The sequence below is a fragment of the Engystomops pustulosus genome, chromosome 9 (genome assembly GCF_040894005.1).
Source record: "Engystomops pustulosus chromosome 9, aEngPut4.maternal, whole genome shotgun sequence".
In the NCBI taxonomy this organism is placed as follows: domain Eukaryota; kingdom Metazoa; phylum Chordata; class Amphibia; order Anura; family Leptodactylidae; genus Engystomops; species Engystomops pustulosus.
In genome coordinates this window covers 9,196,288-9,210,847 of record NC_092419.1, presented here as the reverse complement: position 1 = coordinate 9,210,847, position 14,560 = coordinate 9,196,288, and the positions used below count along the sequence as shown (strand labels likewise).

The following is a 14,560-nucleotide window of genomic DNA, read 5'->3' as shown; positions in this document are numbered from 1 at the left end:
AAAGGATGATATGATTTTAGGCTGTCGTCTTTTCGAGAGCTCCTCATTTCCCTCAAACTGACTCGTAATGGATTTGCTACGAGATCCAACTCTTTTACTAGTCATCTTCATCTCATGCTTCATCTTATATTTAAGTGTTAAGTCAATTTGGGGTAATGGGAATCTCCCCCCTGGACCAACACCTCTTCCACTGCTGGGAAACATGCTTGATATTGGTGGAGATATTGTGAATTCTCTGCTGAATGTGAGTACCTACAATGAGAAAGTACATGGTGGTGGTCAAATGTATTCTTAGAATTGCTTGCATGGAACCTGATCCCCAAAAAGTTACCATGTAACATATGTGCCTGTTCTGTCCTGCACTAGGGCTGGCTTATTTCTCTCATAGATGTCTTAATTGATTTACACCCCAACCTGTTTGCCTCCTGTTGACTTTGTTCTGGACTGCAGATGGTTAAGTTAGCTGGGATGGACAGACTCTGATATCTCATTGTAAGTTTTACTGGACTTCCATGTTTTGGATTCTTTTACATATTGGCCCAGATATACTGTATGCAATCTGTCCACATTATTTAATAATGTTGCAGACTCTTACTTAATTTCATCTGCTTTCAGAATGTGCAATAGTTGCACCTCTGTTTTCTTGGTGCACTTTGCTTCATGCTGTAGGGCAGTAATAAATGTGGTGCAAAATTCAACACAATTGTGCCGCAACCAGATAACAAATACATGTATGTGAAAGCTCCAAATACACTTTTTTCATGCAAACTTAACTGTATCTAAGTGCTTTAGGAAAGGGAACAGGCACAGACACAATAATATATCTGGGCCATTGCCTGTATTCTGACCATCAGTCTCTGGATTCTGTACTGAATTCTTCTCTTGGTTTTTGCACATATTTGTACAACTATTCTTGTTTGTTTTGTCTTGTGTTTTCACTTTGTGGCAGTAAGGAAACATCGACCAGTTGTCACCTACGACTTAGGGTAGGGTGGACAATTATGTAGGAACAACTGGGTTAGCTCGAGCTATGGCTTTCTGTCTCTGTATGTTCTACCTTACTATCTATTTTTTGGGTTACGTCAACATTATACGCACATTTTGATTTCAACACCGAGTTGTTGACCCAAATAAAGGCTCCTGAGATGTTCTCCTCCAGGTTGTGTAGGTCGTACAACTTTAGTTTCACATGAAGAAAAACTTTCAAACACATCCACAGTAGGCAGTAAAAAGGAAATTTTTATTGAAATCATTTAAAATCTCTATACAGGTAATGCCAAAGAGACGGCAAATAGACAAAAACGTTTCATCATGAAGACTTCAGTCTTCTTGACGAAACGTGTATATGGCTGTTTGGCGTTCCATTGGCACAAGTATTGGTGGATTTTAATCAACTTCAAAAGTTCTTCCTTTATACTGTATCTGTTGTGCTGGAAAGTTTTTTTTAATATGATTCTCCAGTCCTCCAAGTTTTTTGGGTTTCGGGGGTTCAGTTTTATCTGTGCACCATGGATACGGAATTATGAGGGAGTAGGGAGCTCAATTTCTCTTTGTTAAAACATTCATTTATCTATCGGCTTTAAAATCTAATTGTTATACTTTCCATAAGGACAAAAAACTATTTCTATTATAAATGTTCTTGTATATTTTTGAAGCATAATTGTTATTGGACCAAATTAATCTTTTGGGTGTGGTTAATTTCTGCAATCATTTGATAACATGTCTGATAAGGGTTGACCTAACCATTAAGTCATTTACTTAAGCTTTTGCATTTCCCAAGGGCACAAGTTGGCACAGTTGATAATAAAAATTACAAAGTGTGAATATAATGGGGACACATATCTGAAGCATCAGACACGTGGAGCAGCACTGGATCCTCATTCACGTTTTAATTAATTTAATCTAGAATCTCTGCTGCTTGAGGCAAAATATTGAAAGACGCCTCCCCTACATAAGCTAATACATTAGAGGTGCCCCAGATTAGCCTATATAGTAATGGTGCCCCCTTACTAGTCCCACATTAGCCAGTTTAGTTGCAAACCCCATAGTAGCCAATATAGCCAGAGACCCCAAAGTAACCAGTCATAGGCCACATAGTTACAAGTATAGACAAAGGCCCTTATAGTAGCCAGTATGGTTCCATGTCCTCATATTAGCCAGTATTGTCATGGGCCTACATATCAACTAGTATATTCACAGGACCCATAGGAGCCAATGTGCTCACGGACCTCCATATTAGTCCATTTTGTCGAAGACCACATAGTAAAAAGTATAGTCACAGGCCTCCACATTGGTAAGTATAGTCACAGGTCCGCATATAAGCCAGTATAATCACACACACCATAGTATCCACTATAGTAACAGGTCCCATTGTTGCCAGTATTGTCACAGGCTCCCACATTATCCAGTATAGCAGTGATGGCTAACCTATGGCACTGGTGCCAGAGGTGGCACTCAGAGCCCTTTCTGTGGGCACTCAGGCCATCACCAGAGATGACTCCATGTATCTTTCTGCAGTCCCAGACAGCCCAGGACTTGCTGTGCACAGAGCTATTTTAAAGTGGCAGCTCTACCTGGGACTATTTCCTGCTTTATTGGTGTCCTCAGGTGCTGGTATCAATGAAAACTGTGACAGAGAAGGGAGTATAAATCACAAATTAAATTTCTGTCCTGGCACTTTGCGATAAATAAGCGGGTCTTTGTTGTAGTTTGGGCACTCGGTCTCTAAAAGGTTCGCCATCACTGCAGTATAGTCACTGGCTCTCATGTTCACCAGTTAAGTCACAAGCCCCATAGTATCCAGTATAGTCACAGGCCCCATAGTTGCCTGTATAGTCACAGGCCCCATAGTAGCCAGTATAGTCACAGGCCCCATAATGGGAAATAAAGTCACAGGCCCCATAGTAGCCAGTACAGTCATAGGCACCAAAATAACCAGTATAGTCCCAGGAACACATGCTTGTATTGTCTCATGCCCCCATGTTAGTCAGTTTAGTCACAGGCCCCATAGTATCTTATATAGTCACAGTGCCCCATATTAACCATTGTAGAATCCCATTTTTGACAGTATAGTCAAAGGAACCTATAGTAGAATAGTTGCTACTGATAACAAAAGAAAATACTTCTGTGCTGTAGCGACTACTCCTGTTCTTATGTCTATAAAGTGCAAGGTTCCAGTACCAGTGGATGGAAAGTCGGACTGAACCTCGTCACGGATTACTCAGGGGTGGATTGACGCAATGATGTAATCACATCCAGTCGTACCTGGACACATTCCACTCAGGACAAATGGCTGCTCTTAATCCAGAGCTGAATCACTAACCAGCTGATGACTTCAGTCCCACCATTCTGTTCAACTCTACTTTATTTTCCCTTTCGAAGATGTAGACAAGGTTTAGTTCAGTACATACAACTAGCTGGTTCTTTCAATTTTTTTCAGCTGAGAAAGAAACATGGTGATGTGTTCACGGTGCATCTGGGCTCTCGCCCGGTGGTGGTGGTATGTGGATACAAGCTTGTGAGTGAAATATATCTGGACAATGGTGATGATTACCTGAATAGAGGAGATATGCCGGCCTGGGATGGCTTCTACAAGGACACTGGTAAGTAGGAGCAGTCCATTCAGGCTTCTTTTACGTAACTTTGTCTGATTGGGATGTATGATTGTATTAGACCATTGAGTAAGATTTAAGATTTGTGCTTCATAGGAATGATCTTCACTTTCAATATGAACAAGTGGAGGGAGCTCAGACGCTTTTCTGTCATGACCCTGCGAGAGTTCGGTTTCGGTAAAAGAAGCCTTGAAGATAGAATCCATGAGGAGACCCAACACCTGGTAGAAGCTCTAAAGAATACAAAAGGTTAATATAGTAAGAACCACCCAGAATAGAGAACCTCTCCCCTTCCTCTGTGCCAAGAGATAGTAAATAGAGACTTTAAAGGAAACCTACCATTTCAAATGGTAGGTTTAAGCTGTAAACACCGAGCACCAGCTCAGGGTGAGCTGGTGCCGGTGCTTAGTTTCGTTAGTGTTAAAACCGCGGTATCGCGGTTTTAACACTTTTTAAACTTTATAGCAGAAGCCGCTTCGGCGCTGCGCGCGAACGTGCGCGCGCAATGCCTGCGGCATTTCCTATGTAGGCGCGCAGTTTATGCTATAAAGTTTAAAAAGTGTTAAAACCGCGATACCGCGGTTTTAACACTAACGAAACTAAGCACCGGCACCAGCTCACCCTGAGCTGGTGCTCAGTGTTTACAGCTTAAACCTACCATTTGAAATGGTAGGTTTCCTTTAATTAAACAGGTTGGCCAGGATTAACAGCCAATCCTGAGAATAGACCATCAAGTCTGGCCAACACAAGTTCACACATTGCAATCCAAAACATAACCATTTGGTTTCACTCTTAGGCCATCCCATGACATGGGGCGCATGCACACACATAAAATTCAATATAAATTTTAAATTATATTTCAGGATTGCAGTTGGACTCTGCAGCTTTGTATGGACAAATCTGCTAGACAAAGGCATGTTAGGTGCTCTTTTACGGAATCTTCTACTATCTAACTATCTATACCTAACTTGTAGGTATGCTGTAGAAAAGAAACAAAAATAATCCGACAATTGTATAATGGATGGAACGACCAAATTGAAGGTGCTCGGACCCCTTTAATTTATGGCTCTTCTTTTGATAAAAAATTAAGTTAAAACATGGGACCAAGCTCGAAACACGGCTACTCCATGCCCCAGCAGCCTCTTTGTCCCTCCTACCAGATGTCTTCGGCAGGCAGCTCCTTGTAGCTGCACACCTTCGCCCACGAAGCCTGACATATGCGCATTCGCAGAACAGCAGCCCCGCTTCTGCGTGGTCACTGCTCTGAAACCGGAGGTACTGCACATGCGCAGATGGCATGCTTCTCCGACGAGGGCGTGCAGCTACAAGGAGCTGTGTGCAAAGGAAATCTGGTAGGAGTAGCCGCACCGTGTAGCCTCAGCTCCAGCTACTCCACGCCCAGCATATTAGGGAAATAATAAATTAGTCCTATGGATGCATCTACCACTCGATTTACCTTTATAGGTAGATACGTGGTGGTAAGTTTCCTTTAAGCGATTTCAAACCAGTTGTTCCTTCCTAACTTGCTATTTGTATACATAATGAGACAAGGAATTCTGGACCTCTGCACCACTGGGAGCGTAATATGCCACTACCTGACCCTTCTAATAACCTATAAATTAGTATCGAGGTGAGAGTAATTAATTCCTTCATTTGTATGTGACATGTTTTTCCTTTTTTCCGTCTCTTTGGACATCACACACAAACCTCCCACTGTAGGTGCTTCTACCACGACCTTCAGCATCGATACATTTATTTGACAATCTTACATCTTTCTAGAAACAATATTTGATGCTCGGGAAACTCTCTGCAATGCCGTTTACAACGTCATCTTCTCCATCATGTTTGGACACCGCTATGACTATGAAGACAAAGAAATGACTAGAATGTCAAATTATATATATGAAACATTTGTGATTATCAGCTCACCGTGGGGACAGGTAAGAGACGGGTGAACAGCGGGGAGAAAACATTTCTTATGATTCAGGGTTTTTTTTAGATCCAATCAGCATAAAGCTCTGCTTCTTGCATAGGGTCACAGATTAGTTATTAAGAAATAGTGCCTCTGTAGGTTAGGGGTGGTATTGCAGCTCCATTCACTTCAGTGAGTTGCAATACTAGAAACATCCTGTGGGTAGGCGTATTGTTTTATCCTTTTTAAAGAAACCAGCCATGTGTTTGTAATCTTCCATGACCCAAACACCAGATTATGAACTCCTATAATTTTTTTCTATATGAATAAATATCTTTCCACTCTGTTTCCTTCTCAGATATATGAGATGTTTCCAACGCTAATGGGTTTTATTCCAGGACCTCACCAGAAAATCAATAAACTTCTTGGGAATCTTAAACAGTATGTTGAGAGCAGGGTGAAAATCAACCAGGCAACTTTGGATCCAAATAACCCCAGAGATTTTGTTGATGCCTTTCTAATTAAGATGGAAAAGGTATATTGGTGAAAATGTACGAGTAATTATCTTGAGCAATTCTATTGTAGAAATCATAAACATCAAGCTGAAGACCTCACACAGAGGTGATCACCATGACTCTACCTCCAATTATCTAGACCTCCTGCAATACGGTGAACAAAGGACTGGAGGTCCTCCATCCAGCTCCATGCAAATGGGACTTCCAGGTTTTAGCCAACCTGTCAGCCAACAGGCTGCTGTGGACTACTATGGGATTTTCCATTAACATAGAGCAAGTCAGGTGACTTTTGGTTTCCTCTTCTGTTGATAATTTGTATTATATTTTTATGTCTTTTTTCCATTGCCAGGAGAAAAATAACCAAAACAGTGAATTTAACATGAAGAATTTACTTGCCAGCACCCTCCAGATATTTTTTGCTGGGGTGGAGTCTTTAAATACAACCATAGTCTATTCTCTGCTAATTCTCATGAAATACCCAGATGTCCTAGGTAAGTGGGCACCGATACCGCTAATGACCAAACCATAACCTTGGCTAAACATCTTTAGTAGAGATGAGCGAGCACTAAAATGCTCGAGTGCTCGTTATTCGAGACGAACTTTTCCTGATGCTCGAGTGCTCGTCTCGAATAACGAACCCCATTGAAGTCAATGGGAGACTCGAGCATTTTTCAAAGGGACCATAGTTCGGGAATAAAATGTGCTATTTAATTGAAAAAGAATGTCTTCTCATAAGTTATCAGATGTATGCAAACATCTGCAATCTATTCTTCACTGTTCCACGCGTATATTATCTCCCGACAAGTTAGCAGATGTGAAGAACAGTGAAGAATAGAATAAAAACAGTGAACACAGGATTATTTAAATGAAAAACGCTGTGAAAAACACAGTGAAGAATAGATTTCAGATGTTCGGCACATCTGCTTACTTGTCGGGATCCGTGCTGCCGCTCCCCGATGTCTCCATGCTGCTGCTGCCCGTTCCCCCGATGTCTCCATGCTGCTGCTGCCCGATCCCCCGATGTCTCCATGCTGCTGCTGCCCGTTCCCCCGATGTCTCCATGCTGCTGCTGCTCGATCCCCAGATGTCTCCATGCTGCTGCCCGGTCCCCCGATGTCTCCCCGCTGCTGCTGCCCGTTCCCCCGATGTCTCCATGCTGCTGCCCGGTCCCCCGATGTCTCCATGCTGCTGCTGCCCGTTCCCCCGATGTCTCCATGCTGCTGCTGCCCGTTCCCCCGATGTCTCCATGCTGCTGCTGCCCGTTCCCCCGATGTCTCCATGCTGCTACTGCCCGTTCCCCCGATGTCTCCATGCTGCTGCTGCCCGTTCCCCCGATGTCTCCATGCTGCTGCCCGGTCCCCCGATGTCTCCCCGCTGCTGCTGCCCGTTCCCCCGATGTCTCCATGCTGCTGCCCGGTCCCCCGATGTCTCCATGCTGCTGCTGCCCGTTCCCCCGATATCTCCATGCTGCTGCTGCCCGGTCCCCCGATGTCTCCATGCTGCTGCTGCCCGGTCCCCCGATGTCTCCATGCTGCTGCTGCCCGGTCCCCCGATGTCTCCATGCTGCTGCTGCCCGTTCCCCCGATGTCTCCATGCTGCTGCTGCCCGTTCCCCCGATGTCTCCATGCTGCTGCTGCCCGTTCCCCCGATGTCTCCATGCTGCTGCTGCCCGTTCCCCCGATGTCTCCATGCTGCTGCTGCCCGTTCCCCCGATGTCTCCATGCTGCTGCCCGGTCCCCCGATGTCACCATGCTGCTGCTCGGTCCCCCAATGTCTCCATGCTGCTGCCCGTTCCGCCGATGTCTCCATGCTGCTGCTGCCCGAGTTCTTCAATGTGTTTTTCACACATATATATTGTTCTTCACATACTATTTTGTTCCGCGCGTATCTTCCGACAAGTAAGCAGATGTGCCGAACATCTGTAATCTATTCTTCACTGTGTTTTTCACTGTGTTTTTCACTTAAATGATCCTGTGTTCACTGTTTTTATTCTATTCTTCACTGTTCTTCACTGTGTATTTTTAATTAAATGCTTGATCTCGAGCAGGGGAAATACTCGTCCGAGCAACGAGCCGTTTCCAGTACCTTAATACTCGAACGAGCATCAAGCTCGGACGAGTATACTCGCTCATCTCTAATCTTTAGACATCAACAATGTAACGGGACACAGTTTTCTCTCACCACCCAAGCAGGAAAATAGGGTCAACTGTCCACTTCTAACTTCAGTCTTAGAGATTGTGCATTAAATCGAGAAATCGGGTGTCTTAGTTCTTCACTCTGGATGAAATTAAATCAGGTCCACAGCAATTGGAAAAGAATTGCAATTTTATCATAACATGCTCATAAATTGTTTGGATTAAAGTGATTGTACTAAAATTCATAAAATGTCAGATCTCCTTTCAACCACTTTCATCTTCTTCCGGTTCTAGTGTTCTTAATTTCAGACAACACCTGAAGCTAAACTACTAGTACAATCCTTTGAACCACCTTTTTACCTTTTTTTTAAAATGGTTTCCCAATTTTAGCACCGGTATTCTTCATTCAAAAACTAGATGCCCAAAACCAATCACATCCTTCCTAATAGTAGGGTGTATCACATTCCCAGGGGTCACAGCTCACCAGAAAATAAAATATGATGGGTCCCTTGGGTGTTCTGTAAAGAATGTGATTGGTTCTGAACATCTGGTAGTTAAAAAGAAACAGTTGGTGCTACAAATCGGAAACCTTATGAAAAAAGACAGTTAAGTGAAAGGGTTGTACTAGCATTTTAGGATAAGTTAGTGGGAATTAAGAACAGATTTCTGCAGAAATAAAAACGACTACATTTTTTATTTTCTGTAACATCTGTGCCCTGTGTAAGGTCTGGCTGAGGATTTGCTGATGAGTATGATTTTGTTCTTCAGTTACATTCTGTCCTTATTATTCTGAACACTGCTGTACTCCATTCTTCCATTGACAGATGTATTACAGATGTATTATGTATTTTTTGTATATACTGCTTCTCTATTACAGTTTGCCTTTCATGGCATATAACTGGTTAGCAGAAGGTGTTTGTGTTAACATACAGTGGACACCTGCCGGGAATGGAGAGGGCTCAATCCATCAGCTCACTATACAACCTTTCAAAACTGGTTGACGTAATATTATGTTGACCGGTTGTTAAGTGGTTAAAGGGTTATCCTGTTCTTAGTTTACAGTAAATTTATATCACTGGAGGTCCAACATCCTCCAAGATCATCTGCTTAAACACACTACAGACATGTAGTCTACTCACTTCTTACCACACACAACGCCCCATTAATTTGAACGAGACTGAGCTTCAGCCAGGTCCAAGTAGACAACGGACATCAAGACAAAGGCCTTTTTTTTAACAGTTCTTCCATGTGGATATCATGCCTAATTTTGATGACCTATCCTAACGAACAGTCATTAATCCTAGAAAATCCCTATAATTCTGTGGCATGGTGGAAATGGGAGTCACCAAACATTGCAGTTTTCCATAAGAAAATATAGATGGTGGGTCTCATAAATCGATTTGCTGAACTTCAATTTCTTTTCACCACCGCAGCCGTTGTGCACAAAGAGATTGATGACATCATCGGACGACATCGGAGCCCAACATTACAAGACAGGACACGCCTGCCGTATACAGATGCAGTGATCCATGAAATGCAAAGATTCACAGATATGTTTCCAATGGCAGCACCACGGAGAACTACAAAAGAAGTCACACTGAATGGCTACACTTTACCAAAGGTACATTAACGCCAACTTATTCCGCAGCGCTACACAGAGGTTGCCAAATCAGTCCCTGCCCCCCATGGGTCTCACAATCTAAACAACCCACCAGTAAGAGTGAGGGCTTGTACACTTATACGTACATTATATAAAATAACACTTCTAATATATGTATATTGTAGTGATGGGTCATTCACGACTGAGCCGGCACAAAGAACCAGCTCTTTTCAGTGAATGATATGAGACTCCCATAGACAATGGCAAATACTAGGCAACCCCACAGCAGATTGCAAATACTGGAGACCCCTAGAGCAGACAGCAAATTCTGAAGATCCCGAGAGGGGACTGAACCTCAGAGGAAGACAGCAAATACTAGAAACCCCTAGAGATCCAGAGATCTCCAGAGCAAACGGTTTATGCACCAGTTCAGGCAAATGATGGAGACCATCGGTTCAGGAAGCAAATACAGGAGACTGAGACCAAATTCTTGAGACCCCCAGATAAAGCCAATACTAGAGACACCCTAGAGCAGACAAGTAAATAAGTTCTCACCTTTCCTGGCTCCTCTTCTCTCACCCTGCATCACAAAGCAGCTTCTACCATGCTCAAGGCTTCGCTCTTCAGTGAGTCCTGGTGCCGGTTGTATGTGTCGGTGTTGGGAGCCAGAGCAGAGCGGTGCCCAAAGCAGAAGAGGACCCAGGAGGGGTGAAAAGAGCTGACAAGTACCTCCAAGTGCCAATCTGGTCCGTGTCCTGGCACCAGTTTATACAGCCAGAGCCAGGAGAGTACCTGGGAGCATTGTGTACAGCTCAGACATAATCACTGCTACAGTCTGGTGAGCAACAAGTAAAACAATAATAATAATTCCTTTATTTATACAGCGCACACAGATTACGCAGCGCTGCGCGGAGATTGCCAAATCAGGGTTCGGAAGGTTCTCTGTGGGTCATAAGGGGACAAGCTGTGTCATTTCAGATAGGGGCATCGGGGTAAATGGAGGGGGAAGGAAAAATACTTATTCTACTGAAGCTGCAGCTACTAATGAGCAATAACAGGCATCAGCTCCTAACCCCTAACCCCCCTAGTCATACACACAGACCTGGTTAGGGGTCTCATCCGCAGTAGCCTCTTTTCCTGCTTCTAAGGAGTGAAGCAAGGATTATGAGAGTAGAATTCCCTCCCTGCAATATAAAGCAGACATATAGCACATGATTTTGGTGGTATAACCATCTCCCCGAAAAGTACATTTTTTGCAAAATGTCCACCTTTTTCAAAACTAAACACAAAATATTGCCTCCAAATTGTTCAACTAATGTGTTGTGAAAAAAACAATCTCAAAATCCCCTGGATATGTTAACACTTTTCGAAGTTATAACCACCAATAGTGACACATGTTAGGTTTTAAAAATTGGGTTTGGTCCTAAAGCCCTAAAATGGCCAAAGGGGATAAGTAGAGGCATGAAATGTCTCAAACAATTTATTAAAACAAAATCCAACAACAGTGATGGGAATTCACCCAAAAAGGTCAATGTCTCAATTACTTGTGGACTGAATATCAATTACCAAAGACAACAATGTCTCACGCGCTTCACAAGTTGACTTATTGTCCGCTGATCCACCTGTTCATGAGGTGCGTCCCTCAGGTCACTATGATAAATCTGGTGAGCAAAAGACATTGAAAAGCAAGAGTAAGACCCTGCCTGATGATACCTGTCCCTGTGTATTCTCAAACTGTATAATCGCTATGAGATTTCCTGTAAATTCCAGGATATCAATATCTACCCAATGCTGACAACGGTTCTAAAAGATCCCAACTGCTTCAAGTATCCGACAGAATTTAACCCAGAGAACTTCCTGAATGAGAAAGGAGAATTCAAGAGGAACGACGCATTCATGCCCCTAGCGGCAGGTAAGTTTATATACAACTCTATCTATCCATCTACCTATCTGTCTGTCTCTCTATCTATCTGTCTGTAACCACAACCAGACTCAAAGAGATCAACAAACTTCCTTAGACCATAGGACAATCTGTAACATCTGTGGGCAAATGCGGTGCATGCAGGATGCCATTCAGACCTATCCTAGAGAATTTCTTGGCTGCCCTTAGTTGTATCTTCCATTTATTAGTGGCATGTCCAGCAGAGGAATCACATCATTTGCAGGTCCACTCTGCCACAGACCACAGGGTATCCAGATGTTCTGCCTAAATGATATCTACTCCATTTAGGTCTATTGAGGCAGCAGATCAGTTAATAGTCTATATTTCAAGAATATTCTTATTTTGAGTTGACCTGAGCTACAAAGTTTGGGTCAGTACCAAATGTTAAGGGTTTGGGTCCCTAGATCCAAACTTTGGCCAGAAGTTCAGTTTTGGCATTCAGGCTCACGCCCCTCCAGTAACCTTCATGATTGGGTACCCGGCCACACAAACCAAATCTTGAGCAATCCACTCAACCCTGTTGAGTATATATAAAGTATATATTATACACAAAACATTATTGTTTTAAGCGCTCAAGTTGAGTCAGTTGCCAAATATATAATAGTCCAGATTTATCCAGGGGCCGGATTACGGTTGGTGGGGGCCCTGGGCCTCGCGCCTTGTGTACCCCCCCTATAATTGGGTCATGAGTGAGTTTTCAATCTTCTGACGCACCCTGCAGGCACCAATTGCACTTAAACTGAGTACATCAGGTTTTTTTGGTGCACTCAGTTTAATGGGCGTGCGCCATGATTATGTTACACTGTCAACAAAATAGTGGTGCCCGGTGCGTATCGGCACAGGATTTCCTCATTAGGTGCCGAATTTTGCGTTGTGGCGGACACGATGCAGAAGCGACACAAAACCGGTGCAAACACATCATAAATATATATGCAAGTTGTTTGTACAAGTATTTATGTGCAAACTGAGCTGTAAATCTGACGGACCCGGTTTTATAAATGTCCCCCAATGTCTTTTATTCTTATACTTCTTTTTTTTAGGGAAGAGGATTTGCCTTGGGGAGTCGTTGGTACGGATGGAGCTATTCCTATTCCTGGTTACAATCCTACAAAACTTTGACTTGAAATCCCCCGTACCTGTAGAAGAACTTGATATAACCCCAAATGTATCCGGACTGGGGAACTTCCCGAAACCTTATAAATTGGCTTTTATTCCCCGCTGACTGGACGTCACACATTTGTTTGCTGATTACACATTGAATATTTGCAAAGCATTGATTTATTCCAATTCTGTACTTGTTATATAGATTATTGACATATGTGTCATGTACTGTCCTAAAAGTATCTAAACGTTATAATGTCTGACAAGAAAGCACCAATGTACTCCATATCTGTGCACAAAGAGCTGATAGAACACAGTAGCAGAACCTAGAATGAGCCCAACTCCTCGCTAAGAAATCCACCAGATTATGATCAGCGAGGAACCATTGGGTACAGAATATTTTGGTTTCACCTTTTTTGTTCTAGCCTTGCACCACTTACCTAATTGCATAAAACATATAAGTAGTATAGGACTTATATTTGTGCTATTTGTGATCAATCCCATGATGCCTTAACCCAGCATCACATGAGAAGCTAGAAACAGAGCCCTCACTGCTTGCTGGGAGGTCTTTATCCTTTGTTTAATATCCTCCTTAATATTTAATAAGTCATAAGTTTAGGAGTCTCTATTTGGTATGATCCATGCAACTGCATTGTTTTGATGTCATAGTTGAAAATCACATGCCCCAATTAATTAAGTCACCAATTTAGGGGATAATAATGTACTGGAGTTTAAGTTACTACTACACAATGGGGGTCATTTACTAAGGGCCCGATTCGCGTTTTCCCGACGTGTTACCCGAATATTTCCGATTTGCGACGATTTTCCCTGATTCGGAAAAACCGCCGCATTTAAAACAAAAAATTGGTTGCACGGGCCATACTCACATGCACCAGGAAGAGATCAGTGATGGACCTCGGCGCAGCAGCGACACCTGGTGGACCTCAGGCGCAGGACCTTCATGAATCGCTGGAAGACCTGAACGCTCGTCCAAGAAGCCGCCGCTGGAACGCTAATGGACCGGGTAAGTAAATGTGCCCCAATGAGGCTGAAGCTCTTAGTCCAGTATGTAGAGACAATGCAGCGATGCTCATGCTTATAGGGCATTTTCCTAGTTTTGTCTCTGGCTCTAACACATTACTATAAATGTATAACAATACTAATACTTATAAAAATAATAATGTTACTGATAATGATAATAATAATAATGTATCTTATACACGCCAAATGATTCTACTTCATCTTCCTGTGTACATCTGATACTCCTCCCACTGTGGCCATAACTGCATGTAGATAAATCTGTTCACTTTAAAGGTTGTTTTGTGTGACTGAAATAAGATTAGATTAGTCTAGTCCCAAGGTGCTGATATCAGGAACCCAAAGGAGCACTCACACGTCTGCAAATTAATATTATTGTTTGTACAATGAAAAATACAATTTTCCAATATACTTTTTGCATCAATTCCTCACGGTTTTCTAGATCTCTGCTTGCTGTCCTGCTATACAAACCTTCATTGTTTACTTCCACTGGACAGAAATTTTACCATGGTCACACAGGTGCTCGGCTCGTTAGTATCATAGAGAATAATCAGAGCTGTGTGATATAACGAGCTGTGCACCTGGTCACATTTCTGTCCACTGGAAGTAAACATTTAAAAGGGGTTTTTGTCGCACGTGATCAAATTTTGGAGCAATCGCACCGGCTTTCATGCGACACAAATTGGGGGGGAGGGGGGTGGTGTTC

General features: G+C 42.9%; 1 protein-coding gene and 1 long non-coding RNA gene across 5 annotated transcripts in view; one reads left to right on the top strand and one right to left on the bottom strand.

Annotated features, from left to right (window-relative positions):
* Positions 1-14,560, bottom strand: part of LOC140077377 (uncharacterized) — a 28,987-nt gene that overhangs the window by 5,708 nt on the left and 8,719 nt on the right. The window contains exons 1-3 of one of the 4 annotated variants that reach the window (XR_011849776.1): positions 10,329-10,632; positions 3,554-3,844; positions 47-252 (exon numbers count right to left, since the gene is read on the bottom strand). This is a non-coding gene — a long non-coding RNA (uncharacterized lncRNA). Of the gene's footprint in view, positions 1-46; positions 253-2,888; positions 3,310-3,553; positions 3,845-10,328; positions 10,633-14,560 lie in introns of those variants that run through there. The other 3 variants (XR_011849779.1, XR_011849778.1, XR_011849777.1) reach the window with 3 other exon arrangements.
* On the top strand, positions 68-14,252 carry LOC140077375 (cytochrome P450 2G1-like). Its single transcript, XM_072124480.1, has 9 exons — positions 68-244; positions 3,440-3,602; positions 3,708-3,860; positions 5,391-5,551; positions 5,882-6,058; positions 6,388-6,529; positions 9,607-9,794; positions 11,544-11,685; positions 12,756-14,252. The coding sequence occupies exons 1-9, from the start codon at positions 68-70 to the stop codon at positions 12,935-12,937; spliced, it is 1,485 nt and encodes a 494-aa protein (XP_071980581.1). The 3' UTR covers positions 12,938-14,252.

Bases quoted from the DNA above. Each gene is read 5' to 3' on its own strand.
- LOC140077375 (XM_072124480.1), top strand. From the start codon at position 68: ATGGATTTGCTACGAGATCCAACTCTTTTACTAGTCATCTTCATCTCA. The intron at 245-3,439 runs GTGAGTACCTAC...AATTTTTTTCAG, and splicing joins TTGTGAATTCTCTGCTGAAT to CTGAGAAAGAAACATGGTGA. The intron at 5,552-5,881 runs GTAAGAGACGGG...TTTCCTTCTCAG, and splicing joins TCAGCTCACCGTGGGGACAG to ATATATGAGATGTTTCCAAC.